At 47.8% G+C, this 22,640-nt stretch overlaps 1 protein-coding gene across 1 annotated transcript in view; it reads right to left on the minus strand.

Annotated features, from left to right (window-relative positions):
* The window catches only part of LOC139368588 (calmodulin-binding transcription activator 1-like), a 483,633-nt gene that overhangs the window by 220,364 nt on the left and 240,629 nt on the right, over positions 1 to 22,640 (minus strand). Inside the window, exon 5 of the mRNA XM_071107638.1 lies at positions 1,584 to 1,719. Coding sequence (XP_070963739.1) covers positions 1,584 to 1,719 — 136 coding nt within the window. The remainder of the gene's footprint in view (positions 1 to 1,583; positions 1,720 to 22,640) is intronic.

The raw sequence follows: 22,640 nt of genomic DNA on the forward strand, positions 1-22,640 counted from the left end.
ACCTTAGAGTTCTTGGGAACAGGGACATCGGTGGTTAGGTTGAAACATGTTGGGATTACAGACTGGGACAAGGACAGATTGATAATGTCTGTGAAGACACCTGCCAGCTGGTCTGCGCATGCTTTGAGAACGTGCCCTGGTATTCTGTCTGACCCGGTGGCCTTGTGATTGTTAACCTGTTTACACATTTTACTCACATTGCCCAGGGAGAGTGAGATCACACGGTCATCCGGAACAACAGGGACTTTCAGGTAAGACTCAGTGTTGTATTCCTCGAATCGAGCATAAAAGGCATTTAGATCATTTGGGAGTTCTGCATCACTGAGCATCTCACGGCTGGGTTTCCCTTTGTTATCATCTGCAAGCCCTGCCACGTACGACGCATATCACAGCCGGTGTAATAGGATTCCACCTTCCTCCTATATTGTCCTTTTACATGTGTGATGTCTCGACGGAGGTCCTAGCGGGCTTTCTGTATGCGTCCATGTCCGTGTCCCGTTTCTTCTAAGCGGTAGTTCAGCCTTTAGCAGAGCGTGGACATTGGCTGTAATCCATGGTCTATCCCAGGCATATATACCAAAACAGCATATTTCACTTCATATGTTTGACATGGAAGTATTTGGCTTCAGCTCACAAATAACCAAAATGATATCTTGACATGTAGGCTTAGCACTTTCACAAAGAGTGACATTAATTAATACAACTGTCAGACATTATGGAAGAAACACGTAAGACCCAAATGGTTTTAGCAAGCATGTCCAGAACAAGTTATCAGAGAGTGGCACGTCCAGGCACAGACAACATTGAGCTATTTCCCCTGAGCGACCGTCCTGTAGAGCAGAACAAACACAGAGCTGGAACCCTATGTGGACAGTCTGGGGTTTGTCTCTGTCACACACGGCACCCGCCACTCCCTGAGGTATGTGTGTGCTTATGTGTAGATGGACACACCCATCCCTGACACCCCTACCCATCCACACTCCTGTGCCTCTGGCACCATTGCCTAGGGCTAAGCCTGCAAGTGAAACAAAACCAGAATTTTCCCCCAGCCCTATAAAAAATGAAGGGAGGGGAGTGAAGCAGGCCCTAGAGGCCTGAGAGAAGCTCCTTTTCATGTGTGTCACCGCTGATAAATCAACCATGGTGCCAGCACTGCACCGCTAACCCAGGCTGGCCCGGCGTGAACCCGGTTGAGACTGGGCCTGTGTGGTGCCTGCTGGTTAGGGGGCATAGAGGGGAGTGAGGATAGGGGCAGAATGCGGAGTTGGGCTCAGCATGGTGTGTACTAGCTAGTGAGGGAGGAGAGAAGATTAATGTAGGCTCTGGAGAGCGAAGGCAACATCCTGCACCTTAATAAGGTACAAACAATCGGTTCCTCTCCGCTGCCTTCCCAGGGAACAACTATTGTTGTGCTGCATGTTTCCCTGCTCTGCGTGGCTCCTGGGAGATAGCAGGGCTAGGACCCAACTTCAGCATGTAGCTTGGCTGTCTCTCCCTTACAGCCAGGGGAGGACAACTCAGTGTCGTGTCCAGGTCAGACCAGGTCCCATACTTCCCTCCCTCCCTCCCTCCTCGTTCCTTACCTCCACTCCCTGGACTTTGAGCTTCATGTGATCCTCCCGCGTGGTCTTCCCATCTTTCCTCTTCTTCCAACAGTAGCCGTCCTTTCTGTACTTCACCTTCTTCCTGTTGTACAAGATCATCGACCCATTCTGTGGCCTGGATTGTGAGAGAGAGAGAGAGAGAGAGAGAGAGAGAGAGAGAGAGAGAGAGAGAGAGAGAGAGAGAGAGAGAGAGAGAGAGAGAGAGAGAGAGAGAGAGAGAGAGAGAGAGAGAGAGAGAGAGAGAGAGAGAGAGAGAGAGAGAGAGAGAGAGAGAGAGAGAGAGAGAGAGAGAGAGAGAGAGAGAGAGAGAGAGAGAGAGAGAGAGAGAGAGAGAGAGAGAGAATTTTAATTCAAAGCCACTGCTGTGGGACTCATTTTAGAGATGTACAAAGTCTCGACACAAGTCTACTGCCAGGCAGAAATGCACCAGTGACTTTAGATGACAAGACTTCTTTATGATGTTTTTCTGCATTCCTCTTCACAGTTTGACAATGAACAAAGCAAACCTTCAGCATACATTTCTCCATATGAAAGTGACACTTCTACCACAGAGTAAATTACATGTAGAACCGGTGTGTGCGTGTGCGAGTTTATGTGCGTGCCTGTGTGTGTATAAAGGCTGAGGCAGCTTTTTTATCTCACATTCATCCAGTGAAATGAGTTGTGGTGGTGTGTGTAAAGTCCCTTGGGGGAAGAAGAGATCTTCCCTCACATTCCATTCATAATTCATCCTCCCTTCATCAGACCACAGCTTCTTGCTTCATAATGATACAATATATTGATATCATGTAACTATTTGATGATAATATGCCTTTACAGCTCCATTTGTCAGATGGGGCGTTTGGAGTACAGTCTTAAAACATGAACAGAAAGAAGGAGGCCGTCTCATTCATGAACCATTATTGAGTTGCTCAACAATTAGTGCGAAGTTGAGCAAGGCTAGCATGTGCTTGGCTGACCAAACACGTGTCAGGGCTCTATATCTTGAATTCATAAACATTCTGTACACACACACACACACACACACACACACACACACACACACACAGCTGCCATTTTCTGGAGCAATCCCAAATGAGTGCAGGTTGCTGCCTCAGTACTGGGTGTTGGGATCTGCCTCTGTTGGGTGCTCATCGTAGCAGCTGTTCAGGCTTGTTAGCCCCATACTCACTGCACACAAGCTACAGTTAAGAGTGCAATCACTTCTCTCGCCTCTTTTTAAATAAACAAACACAAACAAACGCTCCAAACTCTCTACAAAGAAAAAAAAAGACCTTGCTATTTTCCAATGCTACTTTGCGAATAAAAACAAACTGTTTTGCATTGGTTTGGTGTTGTTGTTTTGTCGTTACACTTTTGTCATGGTTTTATTTATAACAGTGCATCATTTTCCAGGGTTGCTCACGGGACATGCTTCCTGTTTATCTTGCTATTGCTCATCAATCATCTCTCTTCCCAGGACGTATCTCAGGGGCCAATGGAGAGGGAGAGAGGGGAGGGAGGGAGAGAGGGGGAAATGAAGGAGGGGTCCCACCAGTCCCACTCTGTGGCCCCTGACAGCACCTTCTAATGAGAGACGTCACTCAAACCATGCCATCCTCAATCCCTCGCTCTTTCTATTCCCCCCCCCCCCCTTCTCCTCTCACCACCAGTCGGTTGGAGCTAGAGATGGGCGCCGGGGAATTACCTTCCTCTCCTCCCTCTCTCTCTCGCTTCATCGGTCTCCAGAGCCCTCACTTTCGCTCTTCCTAACTCTCCTCTCTCATTCTGTCATTCCATCGTTCATCCCCCTTTCACTACCTGCAAGCTAACATAGGAATCCTTCATGTCTTCTACCGCACATTTACAAATGTGGGATTTTGACGGGGTTTAGTCCTCTGATAAAACTACTCTCTGGAGGAAACTAAGATAAGTCTGGTTTATGGCACGTTGTATATCCCCCTGGGTCATCAGCATAGTTGATGGCTCCAATACAATTCTATGAGCAAAGAATGGCTAAGTATTGTGCAGCTATAGGATAATGTACAGTATATGATGATTCAAGCCCTTTGCGACGAATGTCATCCGAAGGTCACCTGGCTGTCTAGGAGACTATTGCAGACTTCAGCACTCTGTCGAGGCAATCAAACAATATGATGTCTTTTTAATGAACGCTCAGACACACTGGTTAAATGGATTCTGTATGGGCATGCTGTTTGTTTCCGTGGAGATGCGTTCTCTGTTTGCCTTTCAGAAAAACTGGAAGCGTGCGTCTTAGAATGTAGCCTCCACATTAGACTAAAAGATGGGATGAGAAGAGATAAGGTCGACAATCAAATGTCTGATCTCCTCAAGAGCATTGGAAATTGGGGTGAGGCTCTCGTGTCAGAGGCCCCCACACCTTATTTATCGGCTCTGTGAAAAGTTATCCACTCAGCTTTTTATAGGGAGGCAGTGTTAGGAAGATGCTGTTTTCAATTCAAGACATGCTGGACAGACATGCTGGACAGACATGCTGGACAAAGCCTTAGATTCCTCTGCTCTCTGAAGCAGCTACGTCTAAAGCACAGGCCTGAAAAGGCACACTTTGCAAAGAAATAGGTTCTCTATCCCTCGTCCTTCCTCCCTTCTCTCTCTCTGTTCTTCACCTACAGTATATCTCTGTAAACTTAGGCGTTTCAATTAATCTTATCAGAATCACACATATTTATACATGGAGGGAAAATGCTAAGTGCTCTGTTATCAAAGCAGTGTGACAGCAGGCCCTCTGTTTCAGAAGCCTAAACGTGCCTGATTATTATGGAAACACAGCACAGTCCCTGACACATATGCGCACAGACACACGCATGCACACACACACACACACACACACACACCTCTCGGTGGCGTGGCGTGTACCGGCCGATAATACGCTTCACCCCGTGGATGGTGTACAGCCTGCCCAGTCCTTGAGGAATCATTCATTTACAGAGGTAATGGCATTCACTCAATCAGGTTTGTTCATTAAGAAAAAGTGGACGAGGGAGAGATATGAGGGAGGTAGGGGGGGACTATGTCTGCTGCTGAGAATCTACAATGAACCTGGAGGAGAGGAGCCCGGCCCTGAGTTAGTGACTGACAGTAGCTCAGAGACAGGCTCAGGAGCTCCGTTCCACAGCCATAGATCCACAGGAACCAAGTCCCCTCAGCCAGAGACAGAGAGAGAGAGACTCAGACTTCTCCTATCTGGCCAGCAGAGGGAACTAGTTGTGGTTGGGGCTGATCCTACAGTTACAATTCCCCCACGCTCCATGCATTTGTTTCAGTAGCGTAGTAGAGAATGAAACATTTACCTTGGTGTTCTAGCTGTAATAGGAGAGCTGCTGCTTCCCCCATAACACTGGCCCTATTCCCCAGGACACCCCCCGTAACACTGGCCCTATTCCCCAGGACACCCCCCGTAACACTGGCCCTATTCCCCAGGACACCCCCTAACACTGGCCTTATTCCCCAGGACACAGTGGAAGCACAGCAGGGAGGCACAGTGGAGGCCCCGTAACACTGGCCCCACAGGAGGGAGGCACAGCAGGGAGGCACAGTGGAGGCACAGCAGGGAGGCACAGCAGGGAGGCACAGTGGAGGCACAGCAGGGAGGCACAGTGGAGGCACAGCAGGGAGGCACAGTGGAGGCACAGGAGGGAGGCACAGGAGGGAGGCACAGCAGGGAGGCACAGTGGAGGCACAGGAGGGAGGCACAGCAGGGAGGCACAGTGGAGGCACAGCAGGGAGTCAACCCCTGGTGTTGCTAATTACCCATCAGAGCCCTCAGCTGTCATAGTCCTACAACACCAACATCATGTCACCAAAAACACACACGTACAGTATACTAATGTAGACACACAGGCCCACTACTGGATACATATATAGCACACACACACACACACACACACACACACACACACACACACACACACACACACACACACACACACACACACACACACACACACACACACACACACACACACACACACAGTACCGGTGTTCCCGTTCCTGTACCATTCCTTATGGTATTATACAGTATTACCGGCAGTGCACACAAGGGGCGCTATTTCTTTCTTTGAAACAGAAAACTAATTTAGGCAGCAGGGAAGTTGATCCACACACATCTCGCGTCCCGTGGACCCACACAGAGCTGTCAAAACGGCAGGCTTCTACATGTAATATAATTACACTTCAAGAGGTATTCTCTATTAGACGCCACCTCATCTCTCCCCTGTCTGTCTGTCTGAATACAGAGGTGTTAGGCTGCCTGGTACAGTGGTAGCGTAGCCAGGGTCTATCAGGGTGCATCACGTGTGAATTGATGACTCTGTGATAAGTCTGCCCCTCCAGCCCCTGGCAGAGTGGAGCACACATCAGGAAGTGGGGCGTGCTCTAAAACTACTTTAAATGTAAATCTGCCACGCACAGCACTCGGATTGAGATTCATCGCACCCCAATCTCCCCCTCCGCCGCCAGTGCTCTCTCCCCCGCTCACGTTCTCACGCCGAATCCCGGTCGGGCCCGGGGTACGTACCCCTCTGACTGTCAATGAGGAACCAGGAAGAGGGAGTTAGGTCATCATCCCACTACACCGCTCGGCGCAGCGCTCGTAAGCAGCTCCCAGTCTATCTTTCATTCCCATTCTGTTCTCTATCTATGCATTACGATGATGTGAACGTGTAATTACATTCCCATGGTAATTAATCAGGTAGAAAGGTCATGGCAGTACAGGTCAAACTGGTAGAGAAGTTTTATGAGTGAACGTTTGTCAAACACTGTGTCATGTCCTGATTATGCTGGCATTTATAATAACACAATGTGTACCTAGTCTGGTCTACCAGCCTATCACAGAGGGTGATGGGTGGACCCGTGAGTACTGTTTGGGAGACAGGTAAAAAAAGAGTTTGTGACTCCCTCTCTCTCTCTCTCTCTTTTTCTCTCACTCTCTCTCACCCCTTCTCTCTCTGTTTCTCACTCCTTCTCTCTCTCCCTCTCTCTCTCTCTCTCTCTCTCTCTCTCTCTCTCCCCCTCCCCCTCTCTCTCTCCCTCTCTGTCTTTCCCTCTCTCTCTCCTCCACTCTCTCCCCCTCCTTCTATCTCTGCTGCCTGCCACACAACTCAGGCCTCTGCCTTCCAGCCACAAAACAGATGGTCCCAGAACACTTATCTCAATGGAAAAATCACAGCCAATTTAAAAAGAATATAAATTACACTCTGTGTAGCTCCACGCCTATGCCTCCTGTCCCTAAAAGACCTACAACAGTGGATAAGAAGTGAAGGGGGGGGGGGGGGGGGGGTGTCAATTCCCTTATCTCACCCCCAGCAGCCCTGCAGAGTGAGAGAGAGGGCTGATGACTGGGGGTGATGCTAGGCTGATAGTGGCTAAGCTCGTTTCATGCACGTTTCAGCCTGTTCAGGAAGGCAGGCTGCTGGCGTACTGTACGTATGAATGGCACACTGGCCAGACTAAGCGCTCTCTCTGAGCCTCCAGTCCCTACACTGGAGGACAGGGTTACCACGTCATTTACAAACATCCATGGAGCACCATGAGCTGTGCATTGTGTACGTACAGCATATAGGTTGGCCTGCACAATGTACAGAGGCTGATATGCAGTATGAATAGACGAATGGATGAGTTGTCATGGTTATGGCTTCACTGGCTTTGTTGTCATCACATGTCAGTTCCTGTTTCTGGAAATGTGTGTGCAGCGTGTGTGTGTTGTGTCGCATGTATTACTTATAACTTCAACGTCAGGTCATGTGGTCTTCTCACGTTTCTTCTGTACATGTGTGCAGGACAGGGCTGCAGGTAGCCTAGTGGTAGCCTAGTGGTTAGAGTGTAGAAGTGGCAGGTAGCCTAGTGGTTAGAGTGTAGAGGCTGCAGGTAGCCTAGTGGTTAGAGTGTAGAGGCTGCAGGTAGCCTAGTGGTTAGAGTGTAGAGGCAGGAGATAGCCTCGTGGTTAGAGTGTAGAGGCTGCAGGTAGCCTAGTGGTTAGAGTGTAGAGGCTGCAGGTAGCCTAGTGGTTAGAGTGCAGAGGCTGCAGGTAGCCTAGTGGTTAGAGTGTAGAGGCTGCAGGTAGCCTAGTGGTTAGAGTGTAGAGGCTGCAGGTAGCCTAGTGGTTAGAGTGTAGAGGCTGCAGGTAGCCTAGTGGTTAGAGTGTAGAGGCTGCAGGTAGCCTAGTGGTTAGAGTGTAGAGGCTGCAGGTAGCCTAGTGGTTAGAGTGTAGAGGCTGCAGGTAGCCTAGTGGTTAGAGTGTAGAGGCTGCAGGTAGCCTAGTGGTTAGAGTGCAGAGGCTGCAGGTAGCCTAGTGGTTAGAGTGTAGAGGCTGCAGGTAGCCTAGTGGTTAGAGTGTAGAGGCTGCAGGTAGCCTAGTGGTTAGAGTGTAGAGGCTGCAGGTAGCCTAGTGGTTAGAGTGTAGAGGCTGCAGGTAGCCTAGTGTTTAGAGTGTAGAGGCTGCAGGTAGCCTAGTGGTTAGAGTGTAGAGGCTGCAGGTAGCCAAGTGGTTAGAGTGTAGAGGTGGCAGGTAGCCTAGTGGTTAGAGTGTAGAGGCGGCAGGTAGCCTAGTGGTTAGAGTGTAGAGGCGGCAGGTAGCCTAGTGGTTAGAGTGTAGAGGCGGCAGGTAGCCTAGTGGTTAGAGTGTAGAGGCTGCAGGTAGCCTAGTGGTTAGAGTGTAGAGGCAGGAGATAGCCTAGTGGTTAGAGTGTAGAGGCTGCAGGTAGCCTAGTGGTTAGAGTGTAGAGGCTGCAGGTAGCCTAGTGGTTAGAGTGTAGAGGCGGCAGGTAGCCTAGTGGTTAGAGTGTAGAGGCGGCAGGTAGCCTAGTGGTTAGAGTGTAGAGGCGGCAGGTAGCCTAGTGGTTAGAGTGTAGAGGCGGCAGGTAGCCTAGTGGTTAGAGCGTTGGACTAGTAACAGAAAGGTTGCAAGATCGAAATCCTGAGCTGACAAGGTAAAAATCTGTCGTCCTGCCCCTGAACAAGGCAGTTAACCCACTGTTCCTAGGCCGTCATTGAAAATAAGAATTTGTTCTTAACGGACTTGCCTAGTAAAATAAAGGTAAAATAAAAAATAAATATGCATAGCATTATGCTTCTGATTTATACTTTCCTATATCCAGCTGCTACTCTTCTCTAATTGTGGTACATGGATCCAGTGTAAATGAGGAGACCGAGGTCAGTGTGACTCCCACTGAATGGCTCAACTCACGCTGTGTGAGGGTTCTTCTGCAGCAACACAGCACAGACTTATTATGGCATACTGTAGAGAGGATGCCTTTGTCTCCTTCAATCAGGCTGCAGCGAATATCATAACGTCTCATTTTAGGGATCCCTGATGATCTTCTTGGTTTTCCTGCGAAACCTGGTGTTGTAGGTGTCCTGGAGGGCAGGCAGTGAGCCCCCAATGGTGCGTTCGGCTGAGCGAACCACCCTCTGTAGGGCATTGTGGTCAGCGGCGGTGGAGTTGCCGTACCAGGCTGTGATGCAGAACACTGTGAGGGCCTCTGGAACAGGCTGTATTTCTGAACAATTTCAGCTGCTAGTAGATGTGCACGCCAAGGAGCTTGATGTTTTTTTCCACGGCGGCCCCATTGATGAGAAAGTGAGTGTGCCCAATCTTGTTCCTCCCAAAGTTCACAATCAGCTCCATTGTTTTGCTGTCGTTGAGGGAGAGGTTGTTGACCCTGTAGGTTGCCTCCCTGTAGGCCGTCTAGTTGTTGTTGATATTCAGGCTTATTCCTGGAGTGTCATCAGCCAACTAGATGATGGAGTTAACAGTGTGAGGCCACGCAGTAACGCAGTAATGGGTATACAGAGAGTAGAGCAGGAAACTGAGGACACATGCTTGTTATGGCCCCCGTGTTGAGAATGAGTGTCGAGTGAGGTAATGTTGCCTACCTTCAGCACCTGGAGAGGCCCGTCTACAGTCCAGGACCCAGTCGTATAAGGAGTTCAGACCCAGGGCTGTGAGCTCTGAGGTGAGCTAGGGGGCACTATGGTATTGAATGCCGAGCTGTAGTCGATGAATAGCATCCTCACATATGCATTCCTTTTTGTCCAGATGGGCGAGGGCAGTGTGCAGTGAAATGGCGATTGCGTCGTCAGTGGATCCGCCAGGGCAGGAGGCGAATTGGAGAGGGTTGAGTGTGTCGGGGAGGGAGGAGGTGATGCAGTCTTTGATTAGCCTCTCGAAGCACTTCATGGTGATGCAAGTGAGTGCTACGGGTCAGGAGTCATTCAGTTCAGTTCCTTTCCTTTTCTTTGGAACGGGGATGATAGTGGACATCTTGAAGCAGGTGGGGATCAAAGTTGGCGCCGGAGGGTAGGGTTGCCGTCTTACTGGCTCTTAACCAAACCTGCTATTTTGTTTGTTTTTTTGCGTTGTCTGTAACTTTTTTTGTACATAATGTAGCTGCTACTGTCTCTTATGACAGAAAAGAGCTTCTGGACATCAGAACTGGGATTCTTCAATGAGTCTGACATGAGGGATATACTACGGACACCCGACCAGGACCAGATCCCTGTGATTCGCTGGAAAAGGAAAAGCAGGTTTCGCGGAAAGAGATCAGGATGCCTTGTGAGGATTAGGCGACGAGTGTCTAATCTGCCCCTTGCCTTCCGTTCTGATAGCTAACGTTCAATCGCTGGAAAATAAATGGGACGAACTGAAAGCATGTATATCCTACCAACGGTACATTAAAAACTGTAATATCTTATGTTTCACCGACATTCAGAACATACAGCTGGCGGGTTACACTCTATCGGCAGGACAGAACAGCAGCCTCTGGTAAGACACGGGGCGGGGGCCTATGCATATTTGTAAACAATAGCTGGTGCACGATATCTAAGGAAGTCTCAGGGTTTTGCTCGCCTGAGGTAGAGTATCTCATGATAAGCTGTAGACCACACTATCTACCTAGAGAGTTTTCATCTGTATTTTTCGTCTACATACCACTACAGACAGAGGCTGGCACTAAAACCGCACTCAATGAGCTGTATTCCGCCATAAGCAAACAGGAAAACAATCATCTAGAGAAGGCGCTTCTTTTGGCCGGGAACTTTAATGCAGGGAAACTTAAATCAGTTTTACCTCATTTCTATCAGCAGGAGGGAAAAAGAGGGAAAAACATTCTAAACCACCTTTACTTAACACACAGAGACACATACAGAGCTCTCCCTGAACTCCACCTTTACTTAACACATAGAGACACATACAGAGCTCTCCCTGAACTCCACCTTTACTTAACACACAGAGACACATACAGAGCTCTCCCTGAATTCCACCTTTACTCCACACACAGACACATACAGAGCTTTCCCTGAACTCCACCTTTACTTAACACACAGAGACACATACAGAGCTCTCCCTGAACTCCACCTTTACTCCACACACAGACACATACAGAGCTTTCCCTGAACTCCACCTTTACTTAACACACAGACACATACAGAGCTTTCCCTGAACTCCACCTTTACTTAACACACAGAGACACATACAGAGCTCTCCCTGAACTCCACCTTTACTTAACACACAGAGACACATACAGAGCTCTCCCTGAACTCCACCTTTACTCCACATACAGAGACACATACAGAGCTCTCCCTGAACTCCGCCTTTACTTAACACACAGACACATACAGAGCTCTCCCTGAATTCCACCTTTACTCCACATACAGAGACTCATACAGAGCTCTCCCTGAACTCCACCTTTACTCCACACACAGAGACACATACAAAGCTCTCCCTGAACTCCACCTTTACTCCACACACAGAGACACATACAAAGCTCTCCCTGAACTCCACCTTTACTCCACACACAGAGACACATACAAAGCTCTCCCTGAACTCCACCTTTACTCCACACACAGAGACACATACAAAGCTCTCCCTCGCTCTCCATTTGGCAAATCTGACCATAACTCTATCCTCCTGATTCCTGATTACAAGCGAAAATTTAAGCAGAAAGCACCAGTGACTCGGTCTATAAAAAAGTGGTCAGATGAAGCAGATGCTAAACTACAGGACTGTTTTACTAGCACAGACTGGAACATGTTCCGGGATCCTTCCGATGGCATTGAGGAGTACACCACATCAGTCATTGACTTTATCAATAAGTGCATTGAGGACGTCGTCCCCACAGTGACTGTACGTACATACCCCAACCAGAAGCCATGGATTACAGGCAACATTCGCACTGAGCTAAAGGGTAGAGCTGCAGCTTTCAAAAAGCGTGACTCTAACCCGGAAGCTTATAAGAAATCCTGCTATGCCCTCCGACGAACCATCAAACAGGCAAAGCGTCAATACAGGACTAAGATTGAATCCTAGTACACCGGCTCTGACTCTTGTCGGATGTTGCAGGGCTTGCAAACTATTACAGACTACAAAGCGAAGCACAGCCGAGAGCTGCCCAGTGACACGAGCCTACCAGACGAGCTAAATAACTTCTATGCTCGCTTCGAGGCAAGTAACACTGAAACATGCATGAGAGCATCAACTCTCGGCTGTGTGATCACGCTCTCAGCAGCCGATGTGAGTAAGATCCCCCCACGCTGCTGCTACTCTCTGTTATTATCTAAGCATAGCCACTTTAATAACTCTACCTATATTTGCATAATTACCTCAATTACCTTGACACCGGTGCATCCCGCACGTTGACACACTGACTCGGTACCAGTACCCCCTGTATATAGCCCCGCTATTGTTATTTACTGTTGCTCTTTAATTATTTGTTATTCTTATATCTTACTTTTTGGGCGCTTTTCTTAAAACTGCATTGTTGGTTAAGGGCTTGTAAGTACGCCTTTCACTGTACGGTCTACACCTGTTGTGTTCGGCGCATGTGACAAATAAAACTTGATTTGATTTGATAATGGCCTGCCCTAGAATGAGAGAAAACACGTCTGAAAACACAACAGCCAGCTGGTCTGCACATATTCTGAGGGCGCGCCTAGGGACGCCGTCTGGGCCGCCTTGCGAGGCTTAACAGCGTTTGAATGACTTACATTAGTCCTCCGTGGAGAACGTAAGTACACAGACCTCGTTGTCTTCAGGGGCTCTCCTCGACAGCTCAGAGTCGTCGTGGTGCTTGAAAGCGTGAGAAAAAGGTGTTTAGCTTGTCCGGTAGGGCGGCGTTGGTGTCCGCGACGTGGATGGCTTTCTTTTTGTAATCCGTGGTCGTTAGGAGCCCCTGCCACATACGCCTCGTGTGCGACTCATCTGTCGGAGCCATCGTCTGTCATCGTAACTTAGAAGTCACTTCTCAGCTGAGTGTCAGGGCCAAAACAGAGTCTTTTATCTAGCATGTTTAATCTTTCTTTCCATCTTTCCAACTTTACATAATCATGCTTAAAGAAAGATGAGAGATGGAGAGAGAGAACGAGAAACAAGGGAGAGGGAAAAGGCAAGCAGCCTATCAACCTGCGGATCAAACCACTCTCCTCTCACAGTTAAGGCAATAACTGTAGCAGGAAACATGGCAGATTGATGAAGGAGGCAATGTGAGGAAGCAGAGCAGTTAACTTCAGTTTCACTGACAATCATCATCCCAGCCCAGCTCAACAGATAGGATAGCTGCTCACTGCCTGGCTGACAAGATCACATTATTCCACTACATAATCCACTGGCTTAGACAGACTGCATCGGTCCTTGTATTCTGATTCAACAGTTTCATACTGTCTTCAGTAAAACTAGAACTTTGCTCTGTAGGACTAGCTCCTTAAGCAACCAACAGCCATGCTAAAAGCTACTTGTTGTGATATCCTCTCTCCCTGTATGAAGAATATAGGTGGAGATCAAATATAAAAGTAGAGCAGGAGAGGACCTCTGACTGGAGAGGAGCCGGTATATGGGATGACTCTGACAGGAGAGGAGCCGGTGTATGGGATGAGTCTGACTGGAGAGGAGCCGATGTGTGGGATGACTCTGACTGGAGAGGAGCCGGTGTATGGGATGACTCTGACTGGAGAGGAGCCGATGTGTGGGATGACTCTGACTGGAGAGGAGCCGGTGTGTGGGATGACTCTGACTGGAGAGGAGCCGGTGTATGGGATGACTCTGACTGGAGAGGAGCCGGTGTATGGGATGACTCTGACTGGAGAGGAGCCGGTGTATGGGATGACTCTGACTGGAGAGGAGCCGGTGTATGGGATGACTCTGACAGGAGAGGAGCCGGTGTATGGGATGACTCTGACTGGAGAGGAGCCGGTGTATGGGATGACTCTGACTGGAGAGGAGCCGGTGTATGGGATGACTCTGACTGGAGAAGAGCCGGTGTATGGGATGACTCTGACTGGAGAGGAGCCGGTGTATGGGATGACTCTGACTGGAGAGGAGCCGGTGTATGTGATGACTCTGACTGGAGAGGAGCCGGTGTATGGGATGACTCTGACAGGAGAGGAGCCGGTGTATGGGATGACTCTGACTGGAGAGGAGCCGGTGTATGGGATGACTCTGACTGGAGAGGAGCCGGTGTATGGGATGACTCTGACTGGAGAGGAGCCGGTGTATGGGATGACTCTGACTGGAGAGGAGCCGGTGTATGGGATGACTCTGACTGGAGAGGAGCCGGTGTATGGGATGACTCTGACTGGAGAGGAGCCGGTGTATGGGATGACTCTGACTGGAGAGGAACCGGTGTATGGGATGACTCTGCTGGAGAGGAGCCGGTGTATGGGATGACTCTGACTGGAGAAGAGCCGGTGTATGGGATGACTCTGACTGGAGAAGAGCCGGTGTATGGGATGACTCTGACTGGAGAGGAGCCGGTGTATGGGATGACTGACTGGAGAGGAGCCGGTGTATGGGACTGACTGGTCTGGGACTCTGGAGTCTGGCAGAGGTGACAGTGTTGATGAGGGGAGCGCTTGTCCATCCGTCCAGAGAACCAGAGAGGGTCCAAGGACAGGCTGCCCTGCCCGTCACGCCTCATGCCAGACTGACCTCATACTGCAGATCACCTGGGCATGCCTCTCATTCCCTCTTCCAGCCCTGTCACCTCAGTGCTATCACCGTCCTACAAAACAGACCGAACCCATCGATCCCCCTATGACTGAGCCAGCTATTGAGCCTCATGATTCATTTACACTGCCCTCCTGTCCGTCTTGTAAAAATAGCCAAAAAAGAAAGAAATAACGTGTAGACTATAAAGAAAGTGAGGAGGAGGAGCAGGTCATCAGGAAACTCTAGTTTAAAGTGAAAGAGAACAACAGAATGAAGGCTGGGGCCTTACAAGCTTACTGGTCATAAAAACATCACAGAATCCTCTCTGTCACACAAACCTAGGGAAGTGAGAGAGAGAGAGAGAGAGAGAGAGGGAGAGGGGGGAGGATGGAGAGAGAGAGAGAGAGAGAGGGAGAGGGGGAGGATGGAGAGAGAGAGAGAGGGGAGGATGGAGAGAGAGAGAGAGAGAGAGAGAGAGGGAGAGGGGTGAGGATAGAGAGAGAGAGAGAGAGAGAGAGAGAGAGAGAGGGAGGATGGAGAGAGAGAGAGAGAGAGGGAGAGAGAGAGAGGGGGAGGATGGAGAGAGAGAGAGAGAGAGGGGGAGGGGGAGGATGGAGAGAGAGAGAGAGAGGGGGAGGATGGAGGGAGAGAGAGAGGGAGTAGGGGAGGATGGAGGGGGAGAGAGAGAGAGAGGGAGAGGGGGAGGATGGAGGGAGGGAGAGGGGGGAGGATGGAGGGAGAGAGAGAGACAGAGGGAGAGGGGAGGATGGAGAGGGAGAGAGAGAGAGGGAGAGGGAGAGGGGGAGGATGGAGGGAGAGAGAGAGACAGAGGGAGAGGGGAGGATGGAGTGGGAGAGAGAGAGAGACAGAGGGAGAGGGGAGGATGGAGGGAGAGAGAGAGACAGAGGGAGAGGGAGAGGATGGAGGGGGAGAGAGAGAGAGCCAGAGGGAGAGGGGGAGGATGGAGGGAGAGAGAGAGAGACAGAGGGGGAGGATGGAGGGAGAGAGAGAGACAGAGGGAGAGGGGAGGATGGAGTGGGAGAGAAAGAGAGACAGAGGGAGAGGGGAGGATGGAGTGGGAGAGAAAGAGAGACAGAGGGAGAGGGGAGGATGGAGTGGGAGAGAGAGAGAGACAGAGGGAGAGGGGAGGATGGAGTGGGAGAGAAAGAGAGGGAGAGGGGAGGATGGAGGGGGAGAGAGAGAGAGACAGAGGGAGAGGTGAGGATGGAGGGAGAGAGAGAGACAGAGGGGGAGGATGGAGGGGGAGAGAGAGCGAGAGAGAGAGGGGAGGATGGAGGGGGAGAGAAAGAGAGACAGAGGGAGAGGGGAGGATGGAGGGGGAGAGAGAGAGACAGAGGGAGAGGGGAGGATGGAGGGGGAGAGTGAGAGACAGAGGGAGAGGGGAGGATGGAGGTGGAGAGAAAGAGAGACAGAGGGAGATGGGAGGATGGAGGGAGAGAGAGAGACAGAGGGAGAGGGGAGGATGGAGGGGGAGAGAGAGACAGAGGGGGAGGATGGAGGGAGAGAGAGAGACAGAGGGGGAGGATGGAGCGAGAGAGAGAGACAGAGGGAGAGGGGAGGATGGAGTGGGAGAGTGAGAGAGACAGAGGGAGAGGGGAGGATGGAGGGGGAGAGTGAGAGACAGAGGGAGAGGGGAGGATGGAGGGGGAGAGAGAGACAGAGGGGGAGGATGGAGGGGGAGAGAGAGACAGAGGGGGAGGATGGAGGGAGAGAGAGAGACAGAGGGAGAGGGGAGGATGGAGTGGGAGAGTGAGAGAGACAGAGGGAGAGGGGAGGATGGAGTGGGAGAGTGAGAGAGACAGAGGGAGAGGGGAGGATGGAGGGGGAGAGTGAGAGAGACAGAGGGAGAGGGGAGGATGGAGGGGGAGAGAGAGAGACAGATAAAAGAGAGTGGATGCCAGGCGGTGGTGGGGAGGGCTGTAATTCTGTGTGCTGGAGCGAATCAGAAAGTCTATCTCACCTTTCACCTGGGATTCACAGCTCTCTCTAGAGCTAGACCCTGTCTGTCTGCTGGTCATCATACCAACCCTGTCTCCTACACCCGGTCACCATACCAACCACCCTGAGGCACCAAGGGATTAATTGGAGCCCAGGGCTCAGCGGAGGCTCAGGCAGAGATATAGCCTGCGTCCCCTATGGGCCCTGGTCAGAAGTAGTGCACTACATAGGGAACAGGGTGCCATTTGTGATGCAACATAGAGGGAGAGGCAGAGGGAGAGGCAGAGGGAGAGGCAGAGGGAGAGGCAGAGACAGAGGCAGAGACAGAGGCAGAGACAGAGGCAGAGACAGAGGCAGAGACAGAGGCAGAGACAGAGGCAGAGGCAGAGGCAGAGGGAGAGGGAGAGAGAGACAGAGAGAGAGGACATCACATTAGTCATGGTCAACTGTCAATTGCCATATAGCAATTTTGGATGGATCAAATTGAATTTCACAACATGCTTCCATTCCGGCGCCAATATGTTGTAATATATAATGCTCTATCTAGCATGTTGTAATACATAATGCTCTATCTAGCATGTTGTAACACATAATGCTCTATCTAGCATGTTGTAATATATAATGCTATATCTAGCATGTGGTAATACATAATGCTCTATCTAGCATGTTGCAATACATAATGCTCTACCTAGCATGTTGTAATACATAATGCTCTATCTAGCATGTTGTAATACATAATGCTCTATCTAGCATGTTGTAATACATAATGCTCTATCTAGCATGTTGCAATACATAATGCTCTATCTAGCATGTTGTAATACATAATGCTCTATCTAGCATGCTGTAATACATAATGCTCTATCTAGCATGTTGCAATACATAATGCTCTATCTAGCATGTTGTAATACATAATGCTCTATCTAGCATGTTGCAATACATAATGCTCTATCTAGCATGTTGTAATACATAATGCTCTATCTAGCATGTTGCAATACATAATGCTCTATCTAGCATGTTGTAATACATAATGCTCTATCTAGCATGTTGTAATACATAATGCTCTATCTAGCATGTTGTAATACATAATGCTCTATCTAGCATGTTGTAATACATAATGCTCTATCTAGCATGTTGTAATACATAATGCTCTATCTAGCATGTTGCAATACATAATGCTCTATCTAGCATGTTGTAATATATAATGCTCTATCTAGCATGTTGTAATATATAATGCTCTATCTAGCATGTTGCAATACATAATGCTCTATCTAGCATGTTGTAATACATAATGCTCTATCTAGCATGTTGCAATACATAATGCTCTATCTAGCATGTTGTAATACATAATGCTCTATCTAGCATGTTGTAATACATAATGCTCTATCTAGCATGTTGCAATACATAATGCTCTATCTAGCATGTTGCAATACATAATGCTCTATCTAGCATGTTGTAATACATAATGCTCTATCTAGCATGTTGTAATACATAATGCTCTATCTAGCATGTTGCAATACATAATGCTCTATCTAGCATGTTGTAATACATAATGCTCTATCTAGCATGCTGTAATACATAATGCTCTATCTAGCATGTTGTAATACATAATGCTCTATCTAGCATGTTGCAATACATAATGCTCTATCTAGCATGTTGTAATACATAATGCTCTATCTAGCATGCTGTAATACATAATGCTCTATCTAGCATGTTGCAATACATAATGCTCTATCTAGCATGTTGTAATACATAATGCTCTATCTAGCATGTTGCAATACATAATGCTCTATCTAGCATGTTGTAATACATAATGCTCTATCTAGCATGTTGCAATACATAATGCTCTATCTAGCATGTTGTAATACATAATGCTCTATCTAGCATGTTGTAATACATAATGCTCTATCTAGCATGTTGTAATACATAATGCTCTATCTAGTATGTTGTAATACATAATGCTCTATCTAGCATGTTGCAATACATAATGCTCTATCTAGCATGTTGCAATACATAATGCTCTATCTAGCATGTTGTAATACATAATGCTCTATCTAGCATGTTGTAATACATAATGCTCTATCTAGCATATTGTAATACATAATGCTCTATCTAGCATGTTGTAATACATAATGCTCTATCTAGCATGTTGCAATACATAATGCTCTATCTAGCATGTTGTAATACATAATGCTCTATATAGCATGTTGTAATACATAATGCTCTATCTAGCTTGTTGTAATACATAATGCTCTATCTAGCATGTTGTAATACATAATGCTCTATCTAGCATGTTGTAATACATAATGCTCTATCTAGCATGTTGCAATACATAATGCTCTATCTAGCATGTTGTAATACATAATGCTCTATCTAGCATGTTGTAATACATAATGCTCTATCTAGCATGTTGCAATACATAATGCTCTATCTAGCATGTTGTAATACATAATGCTCTATCTAGCATGTTGTAATACATAATGCTCTATCTAGCATGTTGTAATACATAATGCTCTATCTAGCATGTTGTAATACATAATGCTCTATCTAGCATGTTGTAATACATAATGCTCTATCTAGCATGTTGTAATATATAATGCTCTATCTAGCATGTTGTAATACATAATGCTCTATCTAGCATGTTGTAATACATAATGCTCTATCTAGCATGTTGTAATACATAATGCTCTATCTAGCATGTTGCACCCCAACTATGCAGGACATGCCTGGACTGAATCCATTCCACCATGGCAGATGCTGTCTATTTCTCTGGGACCAGTATGGTTCTATCTAACATGAACACAAACTGTGACACAAGCTGTAGAATATCCCATAAATATGGAAGTGGATCACAGTGAGACATTCAATACACAAATGGAGGGTAGGGGGCAGTCTGTCTATATGACACAGTAAGTAATCTTGTCACAGTGCTGCTGACAGTAAGTGAAAAGAGAGGTAGCAGCTAGGGGGGAGTATGATGGGATATGAGACAGAGCCAGAGTGGTTGACTGTTAGAACTCGTAATTGTGTTAGTCCCAGTGGCTCCAGCCAGTCCCTAGTCCAGTGTCTAGTCCAGTGTCTAGTCCAGTGTCTAGTCCAGTGTCTAGTCCAGTGTCCAGTCCAGTCCAGTGTCCAGTCCAGTCCAGTGTCCAGTCCAGCCAGAGTCCAGTCCAGCCAGTGTCCAGTCCAGTGTCCAGTCCAGCCAGTGTCCAGTCCAGTCCAGTGTCCAGTCCAGTCCAGTGTCCAGTCCAGTGTCCAGTCCAGTCCAGCCAGAGTCCAGTCCAGTGTCCAGTCCAGTGTCCAGTCCAGCCAGTGTCCAGTCCAGTCCAGTGTCCAGTCTAGTCCAGTCCAGTGTCCAGTCCAGCCAGTGTCCAGTCCAGTGTCCAGTCCAGTCCAGTGTCCAGTCCAGCCAGTGTCCAGTCCAGCCAGTGTCCAGTCCAGTGTCCAGTCCAGCCAGTGTCCAGTCCATCGGATCAGAGGAGATGAGAGGCCAGTTAGTCTATTTCCCTTGTTGTGTTTATGTATGGTGACCTCTGACCCTGGCCCCTGGGTGGTACTGGGCTGCTTTGTCAGAGAGAGAGAGCTCTGGTACACTCACATGCATTAGCAGGGGGCAAGACCTCAAACAGACCACACTCACGACACTATACCCTCACATGCTGTACTGGGGAGGCTAAGGACAATACCCCTCAACTATTTCACTCTCTCTCTTTATTGGTATCTGTCTCTCTCTGTAGGTTATGGAGAGGAATAGCAATGTCTGCCTGTGTTTGTCAACCCACCATCCCATCTAGCGCACACACACACACGCACGCACACACACATTTGATCATAGAACCTCTGACTTTTCATTTTCTGAGCCCAGTGGGCCATGCAACCCCCACACACTCTAGATCATATATACATCCGCCGCTCAGACACACACACACACACACACACACACACACACACACACACACACACACACACACACACACACACACACACACACACACACACACACACACACACACACACACACACACACACACACACCTTGTCCTTACAGTATAATACATACAGCATTTCCTACAGAGGATGAAGACAGAGCAAACAGACATGATACAATGACTATCTAACAATACTTTCCAGCAAGCCTCTGCATAACCATTCCATGTTTTATCCTCAGTCTGGCACAGAGCATGACTTTACACATGTCCATACCAGCTTGCACAAATACCAAGCAGGCAAGCAGCGCTGGCATACCTGCCCAACTGACTGACTATATCCCCATATGTGACACTCCAGTGCTCTATCTGTTACTGCAGAAAGAAGACAGGTAACATCTAGTAAGGAGGCAGAGGTAACATATAGTAAGGAGGCAGAGGTAACATCTAGTAAGGAGACAGAGGTAACATCTAGTAAGGAGACAGAGGTAACATCTAGTAAGGAGACAGAGGTAACATCTAGTAAGGAGACAGAGGTAACATCTAGTAAGGAGACAGAGGTAACATCTAGTAAGGAGACAGAGGTAACATCTAGTAAGGAGACAGAGGTAACATCTAGTAAGGAGACAGAGGTAACATCTAGTAAGGAGACAGAGGTAACATCTAGTAAGGAGGCAGAGGTAACATCTAGTAAGGAGACAGAGGTAACATCTAGTAAGGAGACAGAGGTAACATCTAGTAAGGAGACAGAGGTAACATCTAGTAAGGAGACAGAGGTAACATCTAGTAAGGAGGCAGAGGTAACATCTAGTAAGGAGGCAGAGGTAACATCTAGTAAGGAGTCAGAGGTAAGATCTAGTAAGGAGTCAGAGGTAAGATCTAGTAAGGAGTCAGAGGTAACATCTAGTAAGGAGACAGAGGTAACATCTAGTAAGGAGACAGGGGTAACATCTAGTAAGGAGACAGAGGTAACATCTAGTAAGGAGGCAGAGGTAACATCTAGTAAGGAGGCAGAGGTAACATCTAGTAAGGAGACAGAGGTAACATCTAGTAAGGAGACAGAGGTAACATCTAGTAAGGAGACAGAGGTAACATCTAGTAAGGAGACACAGGTAACATCTAGTAAGGAGACAGAGGTAACATCTAGTAAGGAGACAGAGGTAACATCTAGTAAGGAGGCAGAGGTAACATCTAGTAAGGAGACAGAGGTAACATCTAGTAAGGAGACAGAGGTAACATCTAGTAAGGAGACACAGGTAACATCTAGTAAGGAGACACAGGTAACATCTAGTAAGGAGGCAGAGGTAACATCTAGTAAGGAGACAGAAGTAACATCAAGTAAGGAGCCAGAGGTAACTAGATAAAGAGAGTATGTCTCTCTGTGTGTAACTAGGGAAAGAGTATGTCTCTCTGTGTGTAACTAGGTAAATAGTATGTCTCTCTGTGTGTAACTAGGGAAAGATTATGTCTCTCTGTGTGTAACTAGGTAAAGAGTATGTCTCTTTTTGTGTAACTAGGTAAAGAGTATGACTCTCTTTTTGTGTAACTAGGTAAAGAGTATGACTCTCTGTGTGTAACTAGGTAAAGAGTATGTCTCTCTGTGTGTAACTAGGTAAAGAGTATGTCTCTTTGTGTGTAACTAGGGAAAGATTATGTCTCTGTGTGTAACTAGGTAAAGAGTATGTCTCTCTGTGTGTAACTAGGTAAAGAGTATGTCTCTCTGTGTGTAACTAGGGAAAGATTATGTCTCTGTGTGTAACTAGGTAAAGAGTATGTCTCTGTGTGTAACTAGGGAAAGATTATGTCTCTGTGTGTAACTAGGGAAATATTATGTCTCTGTGTGTACCTAACTAAAGAGTATGTCTCTCTGTGTGTAACTAGATAAAGAGTATGTCTATCTGTGTGTAACTAGGTAAAGAGTATGTCTCTCTGTGTGTAACTAGGGAAATAGTATGTCTCTCTGTGTGTAACTAGGGAAAGAGTATGTCCCTCTGTGTGTAACTAGGGAAAGATTATGTCTATGTGTGTAACTAGGGAAAGATTATGTCTCTGTGTGTACCTAACTAAAGAGTATGTCTCTCTGTGTGTAACTAGATAAAGAGTATGTCTCTCTGTGTGTAACTAGGTAAAGAGTATGTCTCTCTGTGTGTAACTAGGGAAATAGTATGTCTCTCTGTGTGTAACTAGATAAAGAGTATGTCTCTCTGTGTGTACCTA

The sequence above is a fragment of the Oncorhynchus clarkii genome, chromosome 16 (assembly GCF_045791955.1).
Source record: "Oncorhynchus clarkii lewisi isolate Uvic-CL-2024 chromosome 16, UVic_Ocla_1.0, whole genome shotgun sequence".
Lineage (NCBI taxonomy): Eukaryota > Metazoa > Chordata > Actinopteri > Salmoniformes > Salmonidae > Oncorhynchus > Oncorhynchus clarkii.